At 42.1% G+C, this 27,212-nt stretch overlaps 1 protein-coding gene across 3 annotated transcripts in view; it reads left to right on the forward strand.

The window, feature by feature from the left end:
- Positions 1-27,212, forward strand: part of LOC115225828 (transcriptional repressor NF-X1) — a 52,111-nt gene that overhangs the window by 22,730 nt on the left and 2,169 nt on the right. For all 3 annotated transcript variants that reach the window (XR_005004192.1, XM_029796797.2, XM_036514693.1), the window contains exons 7-22: positions 2,197-2,336; positions 5,226-5,319; positions 6,315-6,523; positions 6,939-7,070; positions 8,779-8,861; positions 10,541-10,649; positions 12,898-13,017; positions 13,963-14,042; positions 16,139-16,243; positions 17,783-17,911; positions 19,421-19,506; positions 20,496-20,582; positions 21,488-21,622; positions 23,372-23,438; positions 25,341-25,486; positions 26,614-26,715. Coding sequence is in view for 2 of the 3 variants with exons in the window: in XM_029796797.2 (XP_029652657.1) it covers positions 2,197-2,336; positions 5,226-5,319; positions 6,315-6,523; positions 6,939-7,070; positions 8,779-8,861; positions 10,541-10,649; positions 12,898-13,017; positions 13,963-14,042; positions 16,139-16,243; positions 17,783-17,911; positions 19,421-19,506; positions 20,496-20,582; positions 21,488-21,622; positions 23,372-23,438; positions 25,341-25,486; positions 26,614-26,715 (1,824 nt within the window). In the remaining variant the exon portion in view is untranslated. The remainder of the gene's footprint in view (positions 1-2,196; positions 2,337-5,225; positions 5,320-6,314; positions 6,524-6,938; positions 7,071-8,778; positions 8,862-10,540; positions 10,650-12,897; positions 13,018-13,962; positions 14,043-16,138; positions 16,244-17,782; positions 17,912-19,420; positions 19,507-20,495; positions 20,583-21,487; positions 21,623-23,371; positions 23,439-25,340; positions 25,487-26,613; positions 26,716-27,212) is intronic.

The raw sequence follows: 27,212 nt of genomic DNA on the forward strand, positions 1-27,212 counted from the left end.
AATAAAGGAAATTTGTTAATTTGTCGTTCAACTCCATTCTTTCATTTATTCATAAATTTTATAAAAATACACACAAATTTCCACACGAAAACACGTAGTCTCTGCCCTAGGTTGAAGTTACGTAACTTCAACCATGTTATTTCTGATGTGAATTTGCTACCCAGGTATCGGTTAAACGAATTATCCATAAAAAGATATTTCATTTTTCTACTCAAATATATATATATATTATATATATATATATATATAGTGAAGGGAAGAAATGGAGCCGAACGAAGATTCTACAAAATTCCTTTTTATTATTTTCTAAATAATTATTTTCTAAAACTTCAATTATCCGCGCTAAAGCACGGGGGCGAAACCCCATGGTCGTAACCTCAACCGTGTCTTTTCTGGTGTGATTTTTGCTACACAGGTATCGGTTAAATTTTGAATAATCCGTAACAAGATAATTCATTTATCCATTTCATTAAATATATATATATATAGTGAAAGGCAGACTGTATGATGCGTGTGTACGAACAGCCATGCTACATGGCAGTGAAACATGGGCCGTGACTGCTGAGGATATGCGTAAGCTCGCTAGAAATGAAGCCAGTATGCTCCGATGGATGTGTAATGCCGGTACTCACACTCGGCAGAGTGTAAGTACCTTGAGAGAAAAGCTGGACCTAAGAAGCATCAGTTGTGGTGTGCAAGAGAGCGTTTGCGCTGGTATGGTCATGTGGCGAGAATGGATGAAGATAGTTGTGTGAAAAAGTGCCACACCCTAGCGGTTGAGGGAACCTGTGAAGAGGCAGACCCAGGAAAACCTGGGACGAGGTGGTGAAGCACGACCTTCGAACTTTAGGTCTCACTGAGGAAATGACTAGAGACCGAGACCTCTGGAAGTGTGCTGTGCGCGAGAAGACCCGGCAGGACAAGTGAGTCCACAACCCGTGGCCTTCTACATGGGATGGAGCCAGCCTACGTATGCATACCTTCCCTTCTTGGGACACAAAACTCTACTTGTGAAGACGTGTTGAGGCAAGTGAGGATCAGAATCGAAATCGATCAATGGAAATTGCGGATGTGCTACCAGTGCCGGTGGCATGTCGAAACTCTGCTTGTGAAGACCCATTGAGGCAAGTGAGGATCAGAATCAAAATCGATCAATGGAAATCGATCAATGGAAATTGCAGATGTGTTACCAGTGCCGGTGGCATGTAAGAGAACTTTCCGTTTCGCGACCGTTGCCAGCACCGCCCCGTTTCGTGTCCGTTGCCAGCCTCGCCTGGCCCTCGTGCCGGTGGCACATAAAAAGCACCATCCGTTCGTGGCCGTTTGCCAGCTCTGTCTGGCACCAGTGCGGGTGGCACGTAAAAAGCACCCACTACACTCACGGAGTGGTTGGCGTTAGGAAGGGCATCCAGCCGTAGAACACTGCCAGATTTGACTGGGCCTGATGAAGCCTTCTGGCTTCACAGACCCCAGTAGAACCGTCCAACCCCTGCTAGCATGGAAAACGGACGCTAAATGATGATGATGATGATGATGATGATGATATATATAATAATATTAAATTAGAGACAAAACCACTATTAGGCAAATCATACAATGAAAAACTTAGGCCAATACATAAGATTATTTAATTTATATATTTAAATATATAACAAAATTATTAAAAAAGATAATTGATTAAATGTGTTATATTAATTATCTTTTTTAATAATTTTGATATATATTTAAATAATATAAATTAATTAATCTTGTATTGGCTTAAGTTTTTCATTGTATGATTTGCCTAATAGTGGTTTTGTCTCTAATTTAATATAATTAATATTTTACTATAAAATTGGATTCAATCCTAAATCTGATTTTTTCCCTGTAAGTTTGGATTTATTCCCTAATATTTATAATATATTATATATATATATATGTATATATATATATATATATGTATATATATATATATATATCATATACTATATATAATATATATATATATATATAATATATATATATATATATATATATATAGACATATGTGTATATATAATATTATATGTATATATATTATATATATATATATATATATATAGACATATGTGTATATATATATATGTATATATATATATATATATACATATATAATATGGTCCGTTTGTTCATCAGTTATTAGTTTCTATCTCTTCTCTATTTTTCCCATTTTCGCAGTCAATTAATGAAGTGCGGATTGAGTAACGTGTTCCAGTGCGAAGAGGTTTGTGCTAAACCGTTTTCTTGTGCTGTTCATTCCTGTCTGAAAGTCTGCCATTCCGGAGACTGCGGTGACTGCGAGGTTGTCATCCAGCAAAGTAAGTGTTTTAACACAATTATCTCCCTTCTCACATTTTTTAATTTCTATACTCTTTACTCTTTACTCTTTTCAGTCATTTGACTGTGGCCATGCTGGAACACCGCCTTTAATCGAGAAACTCGACCCCGGGACTTATTCTTTTGTAAGCCCAGTACTTATTCTATCGGTCTCTTTTGCCGAACCGCTAAGTAACGGGGACATAAACACACCAGCATCGGTTGTCAAGCAATGCTAGGGGGACAGACACACAAACATACACGCACATATATATATATATATATATATATATATATATACGACGGGCTTCTTTCAGTTTCCGTCTACCAAATCCACTCACAAGGCTTTGGTCGGCCCGAGGCTATAGTAGAAGACACTTGCCCAAGGTGCCACGCAGTGGGACTGAACCCGGAACAATGTGGTTGGTAAACAAGCTACTTACCACACAGCCACTCCTGCGCCTATGTTGAAAAAAAAACTTTGGTAGGATTTGAAACCAGAATATTAAAAGCAAGAATAAGTGGCTGTGTGGTAAGTAGCTTGTCTATCAACCACATGGTTTTGGGTTCAGTCCCACTGCGTGGCATCTTGGGCAAGTGTCTTCTGCTATAGCCTCGGGCTGACCAATGCCTTGTGAGTGGATTTGGTAGATGGAAACAGAAAGAAGCCCGTCATATATATGTAATATATATATATATATATATATATATATATGTGTGTGTGTGTGTGTGTATATGTATTTATATATATAGGCGCAGGAGTGGCTGTGTGGTAAGTAGCTTGTCTACCAACCACATGGTTCTGGGTTCAGTCCCACTGCGTGGCATCTTGGGCAAGTGTCTTCTGCTATAGCCTCGGGCCAACCAATGCCTTGTGAGTGGATTTGGTAGACGGAAACTGAAAGAAGCCTGTCGTATATATGTATATATATATATGTATGTATGTGTATGTATATGTTTGTCCCCCTAGCATTGCTTGACAACCGATGCTGGTGTGTTTACGTCCCCGTCACTTAGCAGTTCGGCAAAAGAGACCGATAGAATAAGTACTGGGCTTACAAAGAATAAGTCCCGGGGTCGATTTGCTCAACTAAAAGGCGGTGCTCCAGCATGGCCACAGTCAAATGACTGAAACAAGTAAAAGAGTAAAAAGAGTAATCCCTACATTTATACAAAGTGAAAAATCAGGCATTCTTTGGAACAAAAGCTATCGTGAACCCGGAACCATGTGGTTGGTAAGCAAGCTACTTACCACACAGCCACTCCTGCGCCTACTGGTTTTTAGAAATGTGCAGATATTCGGCAAGAACCTGCAGCAAATGGTAGAAAATAATCTGATGTAAGGTGCCCCCCTCAAGAAAAAAAACATTTTCAAATTTAGTTAATTTCTCGTGTTTTATCTTTTATTTGTTTCAGTCATTTGACTGTGGCCATGCTGGAGCACCGCCTTTAGTCGAGCAAATCGACCCCAGGACTTATTCTTTGTAAGCCCAGTACTTATTCTTTGTAAGCCCAGTACTTATTCTATCGGTCTCTTTTGCCGAACCGCTAAGTAACGGGGACGTAAACACCAGCATCGGTTGTCAAGCGATGTGGGGGGACAAACACAGACACACAAACATATACACACAATATATATATATATATATATATATATATACATATATATATATATATATATGTATATATATATATATATATGTTATATATATATTATTATGTTATATATAATATACATCATCATCATCATCATCATTTAGCGTCCGTTTCCATGCTAGCATGGGTTGGACGGTTCAACTGGGGTCTGGGGAGCCCGAAGGCTGCACCAGGCCAGTCAGATCTGGCAGTGTTTCTACAGCTGGATGCCCTTCCTAACGCCAACCACTCCGAGAGTGTAGTGGGTGATTTATGTGCCACCGACACAGGTGCCAGACGAGGCTGGCGAACGGCCACGCTCGGATGGTGTTTTTATGTGCCACCGACACAGGTGCCGACGAGGGTGGCAGACGGCCACGCTCGGATGGTTGTTTTTATGTGCCACCGACACAGGTGCCAGATGAGGCTGGCGGACGGCCACGATCGGATGGTGTTTGTTACGTCCCCAAAGCACGGAGGCCAGTCTATGCGGTACTGGCTACGGCCACGTTCGGATGATTTTCTTGTGTGCCACCGGCACTGGTACCACAAAGATACAAATTCCATTTATGTTCATCTATTTTGATTTGTTTTGATTTGATTTGATTTGATTTGATTTTCACTTGCCTCAACAGGTCTTCACAAGTGTCCACAAGAAGGAAGGTATGCATAGGTGGACTGTCTACGTCGCCGGGTCTTCGGATGGTGTCTTTATGTGCCACCGACACAGGTGCCAGATGTGGCTGGCGAACGGCCACGATCGGATGGTTTTTCTTGTGTGCCACCGGTACTGGAACCACAAAGATACAAATGTATATATATATATATATATGTATATATATATATATATGTATATATATATATATATGTATATATTATATATATACAATACACACATATACACGACGGGCTTCTTTCAGTTTCCATCTACCAAATCCACTCACAAGGCTTTGGTTGGCCTGAGGTTATAGTAGAAGACACTTGCCCAAGGTGGCATGCAGTGGGACTGAACCCAGAACTATGTGGTTCGTAAGCAAGCTCCTTACCACACAGCCACTCCTGCACCTATGGGTTTTTAGAGATTTGAAGATATTTGGCAAGAACTTGCAGCAACTGGTAGAAAATAATCTGCTGGAAGGTGCCCCCCCCCCCCAAACATTTTCAAATTTAGTTAATTACTCGTGTTTGTAGACATTTCCATTTCCTTTCTCTGTAACGTCTCCTGAAGAATTTGCTTTTATTTTTGTTTTGTCAAGAATGTTTCTGCAAGAAGAGCGAAAGACTCCTGGATTGTATAAAGAATTCTGCTGAGGATTCGGTCAGCTACAGCTGTGCGGAATTGTGCAAGAAGTAAGTATTGAGTGCCTCATCGTTTTATATTTGGTTGTTTATTTGTCTGCTTTGTTAGTTGTTTAGCCCTAGGCCAGACCTCATTCAACAGACCTGTGACCATTTGGGGCTCCAGCCATGACTAACCTGTCTTTTGGGTATTGTGGATCAAGTTATGCCTGGACTAAGACTAATGATGTCTGATTTAAAATTTATGTCTGGACTAAGATTAGTTATGTCTGAACTGAGACTAGTTATGTCTGGACTAAGATTAGTTATGTCTGGATTAGGATTAGTTATGTCTGGTCTAAGGCTAGTTGTGTCTTGACTAAGATTAATTATGTCTAGACTGAGACTAGTTATGTCTGGACTGTGACTAGTTATGTCTGGACTAAGCCAGGCTACGTCTGGACTAAGGCTAATTATGTCTGGATTAAGATTAGTTATGTCTGGACTGGGACTAGTTATGTCTGGACTGAGACTAGCTATGTCTGAACTGGAACTAGTTATGTCTGGACTGAGACTAATTATGTCTGCACTAAGACTAATTATGTCTGGACTAAGACTAGTTGTGTCTGGACTAAGACTAGTTGTGTCTGGACTAAGACTAGTTGTGTCTGGATTAAGACTAGCTATGTCTGGACTGAGACTAGTTATGTCTGGACTGAGACTAGCTATGTCTGGACTGAGACTAGCTATGTCTGGAATGAGACTAGTTATGTCTGGACTGAGACTAGTTATGTCTGGACTAAGGCTAGTTATATCTGGACTAAAACTACTTGTCTGGACAGCACCATATGGTTTGTGGAGCCAGCATCTCCTTACCACGTAGAGTGTCAGGTTCCTGTGGTCCCAGCACTTTAACCTCACTTCCATATGAGGTGGCAAGGGTCTGTCATTCCTCCCTGCCACTTAGAGCACCAGGGGATGGGGGGATGATCCCTTAACACTAATACCTTTACCCTTCTTACTGTCATGCCTCTCTGTTTGATGTTTTCCTTCTCATTTCCTTTCAGACCTTTAGATTGTGGTCATCATACTTGTGAAGAGATTTGTCATAGTGACCGATGTCTACCTTGCCCGTACACACCGTCTAGTGTCACCCACTGTCCCTGCGGACACACGCCAATCGCGGAGCTCTCAGACCAGCCGAGGACGTCGTGCAGTGACCCCATCCCGACTTGTGATAAACTCTGTAATAAACCCCTCAGTTGCGGCACAGACGGTCAGTAATTGCTGTGGCTTATCATCATCTTCTTCAGTCTTTAAATATTCTGTCTGTCTGTCTACCTCTCTATCTCTCTTTCCCTTTCTCTCACCCCCTCTCTCCCAATGTCTCCTGTCTCCCACCAGATGTACCCTGTCTCCCACCAGATGTACCCTGTCTCCCACCAGATGTTGCCCGTCTCCCACCAGATGTCTCCCGTCTCCCGCCAGATGTCTCCCGTCTCCCGCCAGATGTCTCCCGTCTCCCACCAGATGTCTCCCGTCTCCCACCAGATGTCTCCCGTCTCCCACCAAATGTCTCCTGTCTCCCACCAGATGTCTCCTGTCTCCCACCAGATGTCTCCTCTGTCCATCTTGTGAGAACAAACTCCTCTAATCTACATATTGTTTTCTCTTTTTTTCTCTCCTTTCAGAGTCGCATCACCTGTGTCCCCGCACCTGTCATACTGGCCCTTGTGGACCCTGTGATAAGACGATGAGTGTTCAGTGCCGGTGCAAGGCACAAGAAAAGGACTTTCCCTGCTCTGAAGCATTGGCCTTCAATGGTATGTCGAAATCTGTCTGTTTCTCTCAGACTTTTTTCAACCGCTGATGAGAGCTTTAAATTTCGTAAGTCAAAGATGACCTGTATACAGAGGTGGGAGAGAAAGAGATTGCAATTTATTTGAACACAATAGAAAAGTATTAAAACGGCTGAACTCAATTAACCCTTTTGTGACCAACCCGGACAAAATTGGCTCTGGCTCTATAGTACAAATGTCTTGTTTTCATAAGTTTTGAATTAAAATCTTCCACCAAACCTTAAGTCACAATTTATGTTCCTAACACTAGCTTAAATGATAACTAAGTTATTTTACCAAATTCTTTGTTATATTTAAAATTAATTGAAAAAAAACACAGAGCATCTCAGCAGAAATACGGTAACAAAAGGGTTAAGGAGTGCACTGGGTGCTTTGTATGTGGCACCAAGTAAATTGCAAGACAAACAGCCCTCAGCTGGGAAATGGAAAAGTCCTGAAGGAGGTGTCTTTGTGTAGGTTAAGAGGTTAACCCTTTTGATACCAACCCAGCTGAAGCCGGCTCTGGCTCTGTAGTACAAATGTCTTGTTTCCAAAAGTTTTGAATTAAAATCTTCCACCAAACCTTAGTCACAATTTATGGTTCCTAACACTAGCTGAATGATAACTAAGTTATTTTACTAAATTCTTTGTTATATTTAAAATTAATTGAGAGAAACACAGAGCATCTCAAAATAGATACAGTAATGATAGGGTTAAAGCAGTAGCAATGTCAAAATGGCTGACCCAGAACCCTTTAACTTTAACCCATGTCTGTTATCTGTGCTGTACCTTGTAGCTGTGAAGGCGCATGGCTTAGTGGTTAGGGCATTCGGCTCATGATCGTAAGATCATGAGTTCAAATCCCGACGGTGCGTTGTCCCCTTGGGCAAGACCCTTTATTTCACTTTATTGCACCAGTCCACTCAGCTGGCAAAAATGAGTTCATCATCATCATCATCACCAACCATCATCATTATCATTTAACGTCCGCTTTCCATGCTAGCATGGGTTGGACGATTTTGACTGGGGGCTGGCGAACCAGACGACTGCACCAGTCTCCAATCTTGATTTGGCAGAGTTTCTACAGCTAGATGCCCTTCCTAATGCCAACCACTCCGAGAGTGTAGTGGGTGCTTTTTACATGCCACCGGCACGGGGGCCAGTCAGGCGGTACTGGCAACGACCTCGCTCGAATCCTTTTACACATGCCACCAGCACAGGTGCCAGTAAGGCGACTTTGGTAACAAACACGCTCGAATGGTGCCCTTTTATGTGCCACTGGCACGGAAGCCAGGTGGCTGCTCTGGCAACGATCACGCTTGGATGGTGCCCTTTTAGTGCCACTGGCACGGAAGCAGTTGTACCTGTATTTCAAACAGGCCGGCCTTGTCACACTCTGTGTCACGCTGAATCTCCCCGAGAACTACGTTAAGGGTACACATGTCTGTGGAATACTCAGCCACTTGTATGTTAATTTCACAAGCAAGCTGTTCCGTTGATCAGATCAGCTGGGACCCTTCTCGCCTCAACTGACGGTGTGCTCCCTTTACCTTGTAGCTACACCATCTCATAGAACTATCTTACCACCCTCACTATAGCTTACCATTCCATATCTCTGCTTCTCTCCTTGTCATACTATTGCCTCACTACATCATCGCACTGGCTCATCCCTCCATACCATTGTCTATTGCAGAGAACAAACCATTCCTTTGTAACCGAAAGTGCAACAAGAAGCGGCGATGTGGTAAGCACAAGTGCACCCAGCAATGTTGTGTGGTAAGTTGAAGTTTTTTTGTCTTGTTTTTTTGTTTGGTGGTTAATGGCCCCTTGAGAGATTTGAAGAAGGGTCTTCGATTTCTGAATGAATGGAAGTCCGTGACACATCTAGCTCTCTGTCTGTCTGTCTGTCTACCTCTCTGTCTGTGTGTGTGAGATCTTATCTACAGAGTCATCATCATCATCATCGTTTAACGTCCGTTCTCCATGCTGGCATGGGTTGGACGGTTCACCTGGGGTCTGGGAAGCCAGAAGGCTGCACCAGGCCCAGACTGATTTGGCAATGTTTCTACGGCTGGATGCCCTTCCTAACACCAACCACTCCGTGAGTGTAGTGGGTGCTTTTTACGTGCCAGACGAGGCTGGCAAATGGCCATGATCGGATGGTGCTTTTTACGTGCCAATATTTATATATGTGTGTGTGTGTGTGTGTGTGTTGGCACCTTGGGCAAGTGTCTTCTACTATAGCCTCGGGTTGACCAAAGCCTTGTGAGTGGATTTGGTAGACGGAAACTGAAAGAAGCCCGTCATATATATGTATATATATATATATGTGTGTGTGTATATGTTTGTGTGTCTGTGTTGGTCCCCCCCTCCCCAAACTTTTTGTATCCCAATTTTTAGTTCAGGATACATTCAGAAATCTTTTGGCCATCTTGCTTTCGGCCTTGTGACCCAGATTAATCTATATATATAAAGCTGAAGTTGTCTGTGAAGGTTTGGTAGCCTTCAACTAACACTATCTTCTCCGAGACCCTGCAGCGCAAGTTGACAAAAATTGAGTGTATGATAGAAGAAGGCTTGCTCTTCATTCCGTACAATAAAAAATTCTAATCGGACCATGTTAAGACCCAAAATTATTTACATCAAAAAGGTGCTTTTTTTCTATGAAAATTCCTATTTTTTACGATTATTTTAACTGCTGTGTTGCCATATTTTGGTGTATTTCAACCAGAAAAATGTTCACTTAAAGAGAATAACAAACTACATAATGCAAAATTTTTATTTTTCAAAAATTCCAATTCTAAAGGGTCGAAACAAACCCGAGCAACGCCGGGCGATACTGCTAGTATATATATAAAGCTGAAGTTGTCCATGTATGGCACGTTTGGTAGCCTTCAACTAACACTATCTCCTCCGAGACCCTGCAGCGCAAGTCGATCAAAACTGAGAGTATGATAGAAGAAGGCTTGCTCTTCCTTCCATAAAAGAAAAAGTTCAAATCAGACCATATTAAGACTAAAAATTATTCACATCAAAAAGGTGCTTTTTTTCTATGAAAATCCCTATTTTTTACAATTTTTTTACTGCTGTGTCGCCATTTTTCAGTGTATTTCAACCAGAAAAATGTTCACTTAAAGAGAATAACAAGCTACATAATGCGAAATTTTTACTTTTCAAAAATTCCAATTCTAAAGGGTCGAAAGAAACCCAAGCAACGCCAGGCGATATTGCTAGTATATATATTTTAAATGGATATCTCTGATTTCCGTAGGTCAAGGTGAGGCTGACATGAAAACACGAATCGGCCTCGCTCGCCAAGCCTTCAACCGACTCAGTGCACGACTCTGATTTATTTATGGATTGTAAATATTTAATTATTGAATCTCTAATTACCAATGTTCTCATTATGTTTTCCTTCCTCTTCATCTCTCTCTCTCTCATCCATCTCTTGGCAGCGAGACATGCACGAATGTGAGCGAGAATGTCGCCAGATGCTCTCCTGCGGTCTTCACCGGTGTGAGTCGCTGTGCCACCGAGGCAACTGTGCACCGTGCCTCCTTGCAAGTAAGATCATCTTGTTCTTTCCCTTACTCTTTTACTCTTTACTCTCTTTTACTTGTTTCAGTCATTTGACTGTGGCCATGCTGGAGCACCGCCTTTAGTCGAGCAATTCGATCCCGGGACTTATTCTTTGTAAGCCCAGTACTTATTCTATCGGTCTCTTTTGCCGAACCGCTAAGTGACGGAGACGTAAACACACCAGCATCGGTTGTCAAGCAATGCTAGGGGGACAAACACAGACACACAAACATATAAACATACATACATATATATATATATATATATATATATATATATATTATATATATATATATATATATATATATACATATATACGACAGGCTTCTTTCAGTTTCCATCTACCAAATCCACTCACAAGGCTTTGGTCGGCCCGAGGCTATAGCAGAAGACACTTACCCAAGATGCCACGCAGTGGGACTGATCCCGGAACCATGTGGTTGGTAAACAAGCTACTTACCACACAGCCATTCCTGCACCTATATATATATATAAATATATACGACAGGCTTCTTTCAGTTTCCGTCTACCAAATCCACTCACAAGGCATTGGTCGGCCCGGGGCTATAGCAGAAGACACTTGCCCAAGATGCCACGCAGTGGGACTGAACCCGGAACCATGTGGTTGGTAAGCAAGCTACTTACCACACAGCCACTCCTGCGCCGTCTTTCAATATTTTTAAATGCTTCATTTGAGAACATCTGTAGTAATACCGTATACCATATCCAACCGAACTCGACCTACTAAAAATCGGTTGCTAAATCTCTCAACACACACAAGGTATTGGTTAGTCCCAGGGCTTTAGTGAAAGACACTTGTTGAAGGTACTGTGCTGTGAGATTGAACCTGTAGCCATACAGCTGCAAAGCAAACTTCTTAACCACACGACCATGGCTGTATCAGTAACGCTAATCGCTGTAACACAACGAAAATCTACCCCCATGTCACACTGGGTTGTAACACACAGCTGTTACACTGTATTGTAATAAGTCAAATTGGTAGCTTTACTTGGTGCTTGGCTTGCTAGAAACAGCAGCTATCCCTTGGATCATGCTGCAAGGTAGGTGTTTACTGACGCATTGGATGATGTGATCTTGGGTTCTCTGTTGGATGGTCACGGCTGAAGAGCCTTTGATCATAGGTTTAGTTTCATCAGGACTGACCTGGGGACAAAACTACCACTACCACCACCACCACAACAACCACCAAACTGCTACACAAAACTAAAACACCAAATGGTTTTTTGCCAAACTATAAAACTACACTTTATACAACCTTTAGAAATAGCAGTCAAATCTCCCTCAAAATCCCACCCTACCATCATTGAAGAGGAAGAGCACGTCGCATTATTGTGTACTGGATTTACAATGTGGTAGGATGGATGGGCTAAACTGGAATGTCTTTGATTTTAAGCCTTCTAGACCAAGACTGATCTTGGGCTAAACAGCAATTGTATTTCACACTAGACTGTAACGCCAGACTGTGTCACAACACTGTAACATCAGATTAACACCAGATTAATAAGACTGTGATGCCAGGTTGTAAGACCAAACTGTAATGGTACTTTAGCACCACAATGTAACTCAAGACTAATACCAGACTGTCACACCTGACTGTCACACCAAAGTGTAACACCTAACTCTAACACTACACTATCATCAGGCTATAACACTTGACTGTAACACCGAACTAACATCAAACTGTAACACCAGACTAATGTCACACTGTAACACCAAACTAACATCAAACTGTAACACCAGACTAATGTCACACTGTAACACTTGACTAACACCAAACAAACATCAAACTGTAACACCAGACTAATGTCACTCTATAACGCTTGACTGTAACACCAAACTAACATCAAACTGTAATACCAGACTAATGTCACACTAATACTTGACTGTAACACCGAACTAACATCAAACTGTTGTACCACAAAAGTTCAAATTATAACACTAGATTGTAACACCAGGTTAATGTCACACTGTAACATCAAACTGTAACACCTGACTGTAACATCAAAGTGTAATACCAGACTAATGTCTCACTGTAACTCAGGATTGTAACATCAAACTGTAACACTATTGTCACAATAACATTAAACTGTAATACCAGGCTATTGTCACATTGTAACACTAGACTGTAACACCAGATTGTAACATCAAACTGTAACACCAAACTGTTGTCACACTGTAACATCAGACTGTAACTCACCGTTTTTCATTCTAGGTTTTGAGGAACTGACCTGCTACTGTGGTTACGAAGTGATACACCCACCGGTACCCTGTGGTACCAAACCTCCTGCTTGTTCCAGACCGTGTACTAAAACACATTCCTGTGACCACCCGGGTAAGTAAGGAGGCTCTACTTTTGTCAGTGTTACTCCTTGTTGCTCCTGACTGGCCTGTTCCCCCATTGTAAATCTTAGTAGTTTGTGTTTGTTTCCTACCAATGTATATATTTTGAGTGGTAGATGGATAGAGTGAGTATATATTGTCTGGATAGACATACACTGTATGTATATGTTGACTGCATACAGAAGTGTCCTTTCTGAATATAACTCTTTGCTGTTTTTTATTGAACATTCTCATATATAGTTTATAAATCTGACCATGCAAAAACTTAGCAGTAAAGAGGGTGCCACATTAGTTGATTTAATGAACCAAAATGTTTTAATGAATTTCCTGTTATTATACCAGTTTAAAAAGAAAAGACAGGAGGAAACAGCTCTAGAAGATGGCCCCTGTGCCGATGGCATGTAAAAAGTACCATCCAGTCGTGGTCGTTTGCCAGCCTTGTCTGGCACCTGTGCTGGTGGCACGTAAAAAGCACCCACTACACTCACGGAGTGGTTGGCGTTAGGAAGGGCATCCAGCCGTAGAAACATTGCCAGATCAGACTGGGCCTGGTGCAGCCTCCATGGCTTCCCAGACCCCAGTTGAACCGTCCAACCCTTGCCAGCATGGAAAGCGGAAGCTAAATGATGATGATGATGATGAATTGATCAATTAATTATAGAGTACAATTTGATGTGTGCTTGATTTTTAGCAGTATTATGTTGACATCAGATAGGTTTCAGTTTTATTACACCTCATCAGGAAATTACTGTAATTGTGAATGTTAGATCATAGAATGATTAGATAAGTAGTTAGATTGTTTTTTAAAATTTTGTCTGTGTGTCCACTAAAGTGTGTCTGTCTGTTTATTGTCGAGGGTCCTGTGAGGAGCAGAAGTGTTATCTACTTCAAGTCGCTCCCAACTAAAATCATTTAAATTTATTTGTTTGTTTTCCAGTTCATCATAATTGTAACATGGATGATGTATGTCCACCTTGTACTGTTCTTACGACGAAAATGTGTAAAGGACAACATGAGGTAAGTCACCGTTACCTTTTTCAGTGTGTGTGTATAGGGTTAGAGGTGCTAATGTTTATATATAATAATAATAATAATATAAATTTAATTGGAGGTTATAATGGCCTCTGCTGAGATGTTTTGGAAACATAACACCTAATGACCCAACGGTATGTCTTTTCGAATCCTGTGATGAGATTTTGTCCAATACAATGATTTAATTTTGGAGATATATATGTGTGTATATCACGTGATCAGTCCATCAGATGTAGTTACACATTGCTGGTCACAATGCGTTCGCATTGTTTTAGCCTTTGAATGATGCCACCCCGCTGGCTAAGCGAGCAGGCCAACAGAAGAAAGAGTGAGAGAAAGAGTGGTGAAAGAGTACAGCAGGGATCACCACCCCCTGCTGGAGCCTCGTGGAGCTTTTAGGTGTTTTCGCTCAATAAACACTCACAACGCCCGGTCTGGGAATCGAAACCGCGATCCTACGACCGCGAGTCCGCTGCCCTAACCACTGGGCCATTGTGCCTCCACATGTGTGTATATATACATATATATATATACGGATATATATATATATATGTATATAAAGTTAATCCAAACAAGAAAGCACAAAAAAACACAACAATGCGAGGACGTGGAACAAATATAGTATTATTGGACGCTCAGGAAAGAAGGAAAGAAGGAGGGTTTAACGTTTCGAGTGGAGCTCTTCGTCGGAAACATAGGAGAAGGAAAGATCCAGAGAAGGGAAGACAGGAAAAAAATTGCCAAAGGTACACACACGATAGATATATATATATATATATATATATAATATATATATATATATATAAAGAAAATAAGACAAGATAGAAAATGCTGAAATAATTTATCATGAAGAACATTTTAGTACCGGTTTCAGTCATCCTGAAAAACAATTAAATTGTGGAAAAATTAAATGAAATGTTTTTTTGAAAATCCTTTTTTCTGCCTGTCTCTGTCTTTCACTCTTGTGGGTTCTAGGTAGTTAGCTGTAGCTAGTTTGGTATGAATTCTTCTCTTTGATTGTTTAAGCAGCAGTAGTAGTAGTAGAGAAAGGAGGCAGTGGAGAAGAAGAAGAATAAAAGAAAGCGGGAGTGGTATGACAGTAGCAGAATTTTGAGGGAATCCACTTAAATACTCTTTACTCTTTTACTTGTTTCAGTCATTTGACTGTGGCCATGCTGGAGCACCGCCTTTTAGTCGAGCACATCGACCCCCAGGACTTAGTTTTTGGGAGCCTAGTACTTATTCTATCGGTGTCTTTTGCCGAACCGCTAAGTAACGGGGACGTAAACCATAGGTTGTCAGGCGATGTTGGAGGGGGGAGGGCACACACATACATATATATATATATATATATATATACAACACACACACACACACACACACACACACACATATATATACGATGGGCTTCTTTCAGTTTCCATCTACCAAATCCACTCACAAGGCTTTGGTCGGCCCAAGTCTATAGTAGAAGACACTTGCCCAAGGTGACACGCAGTGGGACTGAACCCGGACCCATGTGGTTCGTAAGCAAGCTACTTACCACACAGCCACTCCTGCACCTATGGTCATTTTAGATGATGTTGATGACCACTACCTATTTCTTTACTACCCACAAGGGGCTAAACACAGAGAGGACAAATGAGGACAGACATAGGTATTAAGTCAATTACATCGATCCCAGTGCGTAATTGGTACTTAATTTATCGACCCCAAAAGGATGAAAGGCAAAGTCGACCTTGGCGGAATTTGAACTCAGAACGTAATGGCAGACGAAATACCTATTTCTTTATTACCCACAAGGGTCTAAACACAGAGGGGACAAACAAGGACAGACATAGGTATTAAGTCGGCGGAATTTGAACTCAGAACGTAACGGCAGACGAAATATGGCTACGCATTTCGCCCGGCGTACTAACGACTCTGCCAGCTCGCCACCCTTGTTGATGACCACTACCAACGCCATTACCATCACTATTTCCACCATCCCCATCTTTAGTACCGATACCACACCCACCACTTCTGCCACCACCTCCACCATCTCTTGTTAAATACATCCTGTTCCTTCTCTTTTTTTACAGGAGCGTCATAATATACCTTGTCATATAACAGATATCTCCTGTGGTATGCCCTGTAACAAGGTGCTGCCTTGTGTCCAACACAAATGCAAGAAAGTCTGCCATAAGGTAAGCAATCCTTCTAGTGACCTGTGCGTCGTAGGTTCAAGTACAGGAGTCAGAAAATTTCAACCCAAATTTATTTTTCTATTTCATTTAAAAAAAAATTTTTCAACCCTTTTATTCTTTTACTTGTTTCAGTCATTTGACTGTGGCCATGCTGGAGCACCGCTTTTACTTGAGAAAATCAACCCCAGGACTTGTTCTTTGCAAGCCTAGTACTTATTCTATCAGTCTCTTTTGCCGAACTGCTGAGTTACGGGGATGTAAACACACCAGCATCGGTTGTCAAGCGATGTTGGGGGACAAACACAGACACACATACATATCTCTCTTTCTCTCTCTCCCTCTCTCTCTCTTTCTCTCTCTCCCTCTCTCTCTCTCTCTCTCTCTCTATATATATATATATATATATATACATACATATATATATACAATGGGCTTCTTTCAGTTTCCATCTACCAAATCCACTCACAAGGCTTTGGTTGGCCCGAGGCTATAGTAGAAGATACTTGCCCTAGGTGCCACGCAGTGGAACTGAACCCGGAACCATGTGGTTGGTAAGCAAGCTACTTACCACACAGCCACTCCTGTGCCTTTTACTGAGGAAATGTTTATGTCCCTGTAACTTAGCAGTTTGGCAAAAAAACTGATAGAATAAGTCCTGGGATTGATTTCTTCGCCAAGAAAACGCCTTTAAGGCGTTGCTCCAGCATGGCTGCAGTCAAATGACTGAAACATGTAAAAGAGTAACAAAAATATGCATTTGTGCACTAGATATATGCATGCGCAATCATGCAGCATATTTTCGTATGTTCTCTCACACATTTACACACACACCACATACATACACACACACACGACATACACACACACACGACATACACACACACACACGACATACACACACACACGACATACACACACACACGGCATACACACGCACACGGCATACACACACACACGACATACACACGCACACCACATACACACGCACACCACACACACACCACACACACACACACCACACACCACACACACACACCACATGCACACACACACACCACATACACACACCACAAACACACACACTACATACACACACACACACACCACACACACACACCACACATACACACCACACACCACATACACATACACACACGCACACCACATACACACACCACACCACATACACACACACACACACACACGAAACACACACACACACCACACATACACACACACACACCACATACACATACACACACGCACACCACATACACACACCACACCACATACACACACACCACACACACGAAACACACACACACACCACACACACACACACACACACCACATACATACACACACACACACACACACACCACACATACACACACACCACACCATACACACACACACACACACGAAACACACACACACACCACACATACACACACACACACCACATACACACACACACCACACACACTCACGCACACACACAGTATTTTGTAACTTTTTTTTGTTTTTGTTGTCGTCCAGGATCGTTGTCAAAGTGATGCTGAACAGTGCAGTCAGCCATGTCAGAAACCTCGTGCAGCGTGTGGTCATCCGTGCAACACCCCGTGTCACCCAGATAAACCATGTCCGAAAGTTGCTTGTAAACAACAGGTTTGTATATGTCTTCTTCTTATGTACCTCTGCCTTGGTGAAAGTGAAAGTATTGTTTTCAGTCACATTTGTTTGTCCGTGGACAAGATATCTCAAGAACCGCTCGATGTATTCGGATGAAACTTTCAGGGATGCTTAGCCCCACGGCTGGCACGAACTGATTAGATTTTGGAATCGATCCGATACTGGACAAGGATTCTGGAGTATTTTTCCCTGTTTTTTTACTTAATTTTTGAGAGCAATCGGGTTTCATTTTTAGTATTCTCATTTGTGAGAGCAGTCGAGTTTATTTCAGATATTCTCATTTTAAAAATCATCTCTGGCTAATTGTTGAGAGGACGTTGGTGTTGCCTTGGCAGACGTTTGCTCTCTCTGAGTGCTCTTATAATTATTATTACTATTACTATTATTATTATTATTTTTTCCTTCTTTCTTCAAATTTTCTTCCGTTTCTCGCCGAGTGTTTCCCATACACCTAGGGCAGAGAAGCTCATTGTATGCATTCCCAGATTACACACACAAATTCACAGATAAAATATGTATTTAAAAACTAATAAATAGATAAATTCATGAATGGATGTTATTTTCACAGCGATAGTGCTCTTCTCAGTACATGAGCCGTTCCAGTTAATACGATTTTTTGCACTTCCTGTAGGGATGGTAAGCCTAGAATCATTTTCAAATAGGTTTCAGTACCTTTTTTTATCATTCCTAGAGATCCTACAATCACTGGTACTGTAGTCGCCTTGAGATGCCACATTTTTTCAATTTCCATTAGTAGGTCTTTATATTTACTAATCTTGTCAAATTCTTTCGCTATATTATTATTATTATTGAGTGAGCGAGCAGAGCATGCCATCAAAGTGATACTGGGGTAAAATATACGAAGCCCAGTATACCCATCATGACTACCCGTCTGATAAGGGTACACCAGGCACATGCATCACAACCATATGTGCGCGACATGGTGATCTCATATCAAGATAAACAGCACATGACCTTGCAGGTGGGCCCAGTTAGAATTTTCTTCAGATTGAGTAACCCATCCCGCTCAAAAGGTCCCTGAATAAGGGTTGTTTAAGGACGTTGAACGAAACACCCATGTTTCCAGAGGTGAATTATTCAAACCCCAAAGAATCCTTCTCAACACATGGCTATGATGCTCCCCCCCACTACTTCTGCTCGTGATCAGAGATGCACATATCGTCAGCCACTAAGGGACATGCTCAACTGGTTAAGGTCAAACAACTGACAAGCAAATCTGTGGTATTGAGCAGAATATTTGCTGTAGCCCATCTTTTATACCAAGACAAAACAATGTACATGATAACACTTCCAATCAGTTAATTATTATTATTAAGGTGGTGTGCTGGCAGAATCATTAGCATGCCGGACAAAATGCTTAGTGGCATTTCATCCGTCTTTAAGACGTTCTGAGTTCTAATTCCACCAATGTCAACTTTGCCTTTTGGGGTTGATTAAATACCTGTCCACTGTCCCCTGTTGTAGGTTGCTGTCAAGTGCCCATGTGGACTACGTTCGGCCAATGTTCAGTGCCTTCTTGGAGATGAGAACCTACTTACTAACTTTGCAAAGTAAGTCCTTGTTGGTTTGTTTACTTCCCTCATTGTTACGCCTTTGTAAACACCACAACCACCATTGCTACCACCACCACCACCACTACAACCACTACCATTGTAACCACCATCACAACCACCACCATAACTTTCATCACCACCACCACCACCACCACCACCACCACCACCACCACCACAACCGTCATCACTACCACCACCACCACCACCACAACCACTACCACCACCACCACAACCACTACCACCACCACCACAATCATCACCACCACCACAATCATCACCACCACCACCACCACACCACCACCACCACCACCACCCTCACCACATCAACCACCATCACACTCACCACCACCATCGAAACCACTACCACAACTCACCACCACTACCACCACCACCACCACAACCACTACCACCACCACCACAACCACTACCACCACCACAATCATCACCACCACTACCACACCACCACTACCACCACCCTCACCATCAAAACCACCCTCACCTCCACCACAACCACTACCACCACCACCACCACAACCACTACCACCACCACTACCACACCACCACTACCACCACCCTCATCATCAAAACCACCCTCACCACATCCACCCCCACCACCACCACTACTACCACCCCCCCCCCCCCCACCACAATCATCACCACCACTACCACCACCCTCACCACATCAACCACCATCACACTCACCACCACCATCGAAACCACTACCACAACTTCACCACCACTACCACTGCCCTCACTACAATATTGCTGCTGTATTACTGCTACACTGACATCATCACCACTGTTACTACCACCACCAACACATGCTGCACACACACACACTGTTGCATACAGTGACTTTGCACACACACACACGCACACACACACACGCATACACATAAGCACACACCCACAATCGCATGCACGTCTGCAAATACACATGCACACATACACACAAACACACAACTAATCTCTGATTTCTTTCGCAGAATGACCTTGGTTGACCTCAACAATGCGACCTCTGGCAGCGATGTCGACATCACCAAATTCTCGCGACTCAAGTCTGGCTTGCGACAGTAAGTATCACCTTATCGTCATTGATGTGGTGGTGGGCATGCCTTTCCTAACTGGTGCCATAACTTGGCATGCAAAGCTTGGGAGACTCCACTCTAAACTTTACCGTTTAGTGGTTCCCCTTCACTAACCTACCCCTGTGAGTCACCCTCCACTCATAAAAGTATCCACTCTCTTTTCCTCTCCTCTGACCTACCCTCTCTATTCCGTCCAGGGAGACTTAAATATCATTTTAATATACACAGTATTTAAATATGAGCTAAAATTAGTTTCATGCTCTGGACACACTATGAATTGGTAGATTTCTATCTCATGGCTTGAGTCTCTAAGCAATCTTTCAAATATGCTGTCTTACTCCTACCCACTTGTCTAATATCAAGAGTAGGGTAGAGAGAGAGAGAGAGACAGGGTGAAAGAGACAAATCAACTGCCTCCAACCACCTATATTTTTCTCCTCTTCCTGTGAGTCACCCCTCACTCATAAAAGTATCCACTCTCTTTCCCTCTCCTCTGACCTACCCTCTGTATTCCGTCCAGTGAGACTTAAATATCATTTAATATACACAGTATTTAAATATGAGCTAAAATTAGTTTCATGCTCTGGAAACACTATGATTTGGTAGATTTATATCTCATAACTTGTGTCGCTCAGCAATCTTTCAAATACACCATAATCTTTCAAATACACCATAATCTTTCAAATACACCATAATCTTTCAAATATGCTGTCTTACGCCTACCCACCTGTCTAATATCAAGAGTAGAGTAGAGAGAGAGACAGGGTGAAAAAGACAAATCAACTGCCTCCAACCACCTCTATTTTTCTCCCCTTCCTAAACCTCTTTCCATTTTCCTTTTCCCTAATCTTTCTCCATAATTACTCAGTAATTTTGTCGTTTTATTCCAGATTGGAATGTAATGAAGAATGCAGCATACGAGAACGGAATCGCAGACTGGCTTTGGCGTTGGAAATCAAGAATCCGGATCTTTCTTCGAAACTTGGGTCACCTTCTTACTCTCAGTTCCTGAAAGATTTTGCTAAGTATGTTGGTGCCGTTTCACCATTGTTCTCTGAGGCACAGTGTGCCACCATGATTATCGTAGTTCTGGTGACATAGAGTTGAAGCTTTAGATGTGTACACACACGTACACATATTCGTATGGATGCACTCATCCGCATCCATGTATACTCTCTCTCTGTCTCTCTTTTACTTGTTTCAGTCGTTTGACTGCGGCCATGCTGGAGCACCGCCTTTTAGTCGAGCAACTCGACCCCGGGACTTATTCTTTGTAAGCCCAGTACTTATTCTATTGGTCTCTTTTGCCGAACTGCTAAGTGACGGGGACGTAAACACACCAGCATCGGTTGTCAAGCAATGCTAGGGGGACAAACACAGACACACAAACACACACATACATACATACATACATACATATATACGCCTATATATATATATATTTCTTGAAATGATACAATAAATTCAGGGTGAATATTTGATAAATGTAAGCACCTGTATATGCCAGCTAGTAGCATAGGTGATAGGATATATGTATCAAATGAAATAAGATGAAAAACAGGACACAAAGATGTTGCGGTACATATGTTTCGGGCTTTATAGAACAACTAATTCTTACATCAGTGCATAATCGATATAACAGAGTGAAAAAACGGTATGGATGATTTGTTTTGGAGTCCAATAATACCCTGTACGCCTATTTGATTATGAAGATTTGCAAACATACTTTCCCAATGATACTCAGTTTACCTACCATTATAAACAATACCAAATGTTTTTTCTCAAACCTTTTATAATGTGATACAAGTCTTTGGTGTAGCAATTGCACGCGGCTGAAGAAGGCTTTTGAACCATCTGTTATATCGATTATGCATTGATGTAAGAATAAATTGTTCTATAAAGCCCGAAATTGGTATTTACAGTTTCCGTCTACCAAATCCACTCACAAGGCTTTGGTCGGCCTGAGGCTATAGTAAAAGACATTTGCCCAAGGTGCCACGCAGTGAGACTGAACCCGGAACCATGTGGTTGGTAAGCAAGCTACTTACCACACAGCCATTCCTGCGCCTATTCTGTATAAATTTAAATCTTGTACCTTAAAGATTTGTCTTTTGTTATGTTCCAAATACCACCTTGCAACATCATAAAGCTTCATGTTCTACATGTAGTCCTGTCCTACATGTTACCCCATCCAACATGTTAATCCACACAATGCTATCCAATCCTACATGTAGCACCATCTCACATGTTTCCACTACCCCCATATTATACCATTCATTTTTACTTCATTCTACATATAATACCTATTTCTTTATTACCGACAAGGGGCTAAACATAGAAGCCCGAAACATATGTACCGCAACATCCTTTGCGTCCTGTTTTTTTCGACTAGCTTCCGTGCTGGTGGCACGTAGAAAGCACCATCCGAATCGTGGCCGAAGCCAGTGCCGGTGGCACGTAAAATGCACCAATCCGACCGTGGCCGTTGCCAGCCTCGCCTGGCACCTGTGCGAGTGGAGTGGTTGGCATTAGGAAGGGCATCCAGCTGTAGAAACATTGCCAGATAAGACTGGTGCCTGGTGCAGCCTTCTGGCTTCCCAGATCTCCGGTCGAACCGTCCAACCCATGCTAGCATGGAGAACGGACGTTAAACGATGATGATGATGATACATATATTTCTTGAAATATCTTCTTATCTAACCATTCTTTTACTTTATCACTTTACCTCTCCTTTTCCCTCTCTCTCATAATTTCCCATCTTCTCTGCTTTTCAGACACAATGGCCCAGTTATTGTCTCCGTAGAAAAAGCCCTAACAGATTTGGTACAAAGTACTAAACAGGTATGTTTAATACTAAAAAAAACCACCTTCACTTTTGCATTGCCCTATTGCACTACCCAGCTACCCACCGCTATTAAACTGCCTTCGACCCAGCTGACCATCACTACTGTAATTATTGTCCAGCCTCCGCAAACAGATTATCAGCTACTAATGCGCCCAGTGGTGGACATTCACTAAAGCCTGCTTGTAATAGCAGCCAAACTATTTTATTTCTGTAACCATTACAAAAAGAAATAAAGGACATGTTAGCTAATATTGTTGTTCATGAGAGGTTGGCCATTTCTGGAATGTCTTTGGAATATCTTTCGTCAAACAACAATAGTTAACTCTGGATGGACTTCTCCATCCCCTGTGGTCTGCTAGAAAAAGTAACTAAATCTCTCTCAAATTTCACCTTACTGTTATAATAATAATAATAATAATAATAATAATAATAATAATTCGTTCGTTTATTGGCCACAAGGGCTAACAAAAATCAATTAAAACATAAAGGGACAAAACACAGGACGAAAGTTACAAAGGGTTTTGTCCGTTTGAAAAAGGTCCGTGTACAAAAGCAGGATGACAACGAAAAGTAAGTAACAACTAAAACTCCCAATAGGGGGAGGTGCTTCGAAAGGGTTACTTGTGGAAAAAACCCATAAAAGCCACGGAAGCCTGGTCCAAAGTGGGGGTAGAGAGCCCCTTTCTCCTTTTATATTTCCTTTTAATTCTCACAGGTGTATCCTCAGAATTGGTCATCATAATAATAATAATAACAATAAACGAAGGACATACCAAATAATGTAACCATAATGGATTCAATAAAGTTGGAGAGGTCATGGGTTATCGTATGGTGATTGTGGAAAGATCTGGAAGCTAAATCATATGACTTGGATATTTCTGCTGTAATCCAAGACTGAATATGTAAACAAGTGCCTGTCCAACACTGATTGCAGCATCCATACTCTCAACTGATTATAAATATCTTGGGTCATACATATCATCATCTAGAAAAGATTTTCTAACTAGAAAGGGTATGGCCTGGTCAACCTGTAATGACATGCATAAGATCTGGTCATCAAATCTAAGTAGAGATTTCAAACTTAAAATCTTCAAAGCCACAGTCAAACCAATTCTACTATATGGCTCAGAAACCTGGATGTTATGAAAGAAGCTTGAGAGGTGGTTGGATGGAACCTACACTCGCCTCCTTATGAGAGCTCAGAATCTCTTGTGGAAGCGTCATCCAACCAAAGTACAAATATATGGGAAACTACCACCTGTATCATCTCAGAGCCATAGGTTGCAGGGTTGTTGAGATTTCAAACTTAAAATCTTCAAAGCCACAGTCAAACCAATTCTACTATATGGCTCAGAAACCTGGATGTTATGAAAGAAGCTTGAGAGGCAGTTGGATGGAACCTACACTCGCCTCCTTATGAGAGCTCAGAATCTCTTGTGGAAGCATCATCCAACCAAAGTACAAATATATGGGAAACTACCACCTGTATCATCTCTTGTGAAAGGTAGGAGAGTCCAGTTTGCTGGACATTGTTGTAGAGCTGAAAAAGAGGTAATTTCTACTGTTCTCCTCTGGAAGCCATCTGCTCCCGATACCAGAAGGCGCACACTCTCCTACCCTGATGTAATCTCCAGGGATACAGGCATCCAGCAACAGGACCTCCATAATGCTATGATGGACCGTGAAGTCTGGTGTAGCATGGTAAAGTCCATTGTCTCGACCACGGTCGAACAATGATGATGAAAGGGTTGGATCACTTTAAAATAAGGAGTTTATATCATAGAAACAGGACAGTCTCAGGTTGAGGTTAATACCAAAAGAAGTCAAACCTCATCACCTCATCACGGTTAACCACTTACTGAAAAGCTGTTTCTCTTTGTCTTCTCTCCGATCTGCAGATGAAACAGAATTATCGCAGCCATTCCTTCTCACCAATGAACCGAGAACATCGTAAAGTTGTGCACGAAATGGCCGAGCACTTTGGTTGCACGACCGAGTCGTACGATAACGAACCCAACCGCAATGTCGTGGCTATTGCTCGCAAGTAAGTAGCAATTAATTCTTTTTCTTTTGATGGCAATCCACACATGACCACCTCTGGTTATGTCATCTAAGATCTATTTTAAAGTTTACTCTTTTACTTGTTTCAAGTCATTTGACTGCGGCCATGCTGGAGCACCGCTTTTAGTCGAGCAAATCGACCCCAGGACTTGTTCTTTGTAAGCCTAGTACTTATTCTATCAGTCTCTTTTGCCGAACTGCTAAGTTACGGGGGCGTAAACACACCAGCATCGGTTGTTAAGCAATGCTGGGGGACAAACACACACACATATATATATACATATATATGACAGGCTTCTTTTCAGTTTCCGTCTACCAAATCCACTCACAAGGCTTTGGTCCGCCCGAGGCTATAGTAAATGACACTTGCCCAAGGTGCCACGCAGTGGGACTGAACCCGGAACCATGTGGTTGGTAAGCAAGCTACTTACCACACAGCCACTCTTGCGCCTATTCTGTATAAATTTAAATCTTGTGCCTTAAAGATTTGTCTTTTGTTATGTTCCAAATACCACCTTGCAACGTCATAAAGCTTCATGTTCTACATGTAGTGCTGCCCTACATGTTACCCAATCCCACATGCTATTCCACACAATGCTATCCAATCCTACATATTTCCACTACCCCCATGTTACACCATTCTACATATAATACCAACAAACATGTTCCTTTCCACATGTTACCACGTTCCACGTGTTACCACATCCCAATGTTACCATGTCCTACATGTTACCACACCCTACATGTCACCACGTCCCACATGTCAGCACGTTCCACATGTTACCACGTTCCACATGTTACCACATCCCAATGTTACCATGTCCTACATGTTACCACACCCTACATGTTACCGCGCTCCACATGTTACCACGTTCCACATATTGCCACATTCCATATGCTACCGCGTTCCACATGTTACTACGCTCCACATGGCACCACGTCCCACATGGCACCACGTCCCACATGTCACTGTGCTCCACATGTTACCACGCCCCACATGTCACCACGTCCCCACATGTTACCACGTCCCACATGTAGTAATATTGTGTTTTTCTCAGCTACCTCCTCCACCTCTAACTCCCTTTCGATGTCGACCTCTTTCTCTTTCAGAGACAAGTGTTGGATGCCATCTGTTACATTAACGGCTCTGCTGCAGAAGGAACGCAAAGTTCTTTTACCAATCTCTTCTTACAAGCACGAAGAGAAGGATAAGTAAGTCTCAGATTCCTTGCCACGTGTCTTCCTTTACTAAGCGTCACCGTCTGTGAATGATCTCTGTTATTAGGATTCTCTTAATCTCGTCTGCATCTTTGTCCTAACTGCATCACAACACTAATACAGGAATTCCTCGTTAAAGCCAGGAAATGCTTCAGCCACATTGGATTCCTGACCCCTGTTACAAATTCCAAGTGAGGCACCCTAACCCGACTGTTCCCGTCTCTCACATTTCCTTGAGATCAACGTTTGTTGTTTGCCACTTGCACACAGTTGTCTCCCTTACATCTTCTGATCTCATTTCTCAGCCAACCTGTTCCCCTCCACCCCACCATGCTGTCTCAGCCTGTCTGTCTCCCTTAAACCATTGTGAGCAGTCATTTCGTCGACTGACAATTCCCACACAGCCCAAGACTCAACCACGGAGGCCTACATCAAGTACCCGGAGGAGGTTGTGGTGCCCTGGGTCAAGAGGGTAGCTGCTGGAACATCCT

The sequence above is a fragment of the Octopus sinensis genome, linkage group LG28 (assembly GCF_006345805.1).
Source record: "Octopus sinensis linkage group LG28, ASM634580v1, whole genome shotgun sequence".
In the NCBI taxonomy this organism is placed as follows: Eukaryota; Metazoa; Mollusca; class Cephalopoda; order Octopoda; family Octopodidae; genus Octopus; species Octopus sinensis.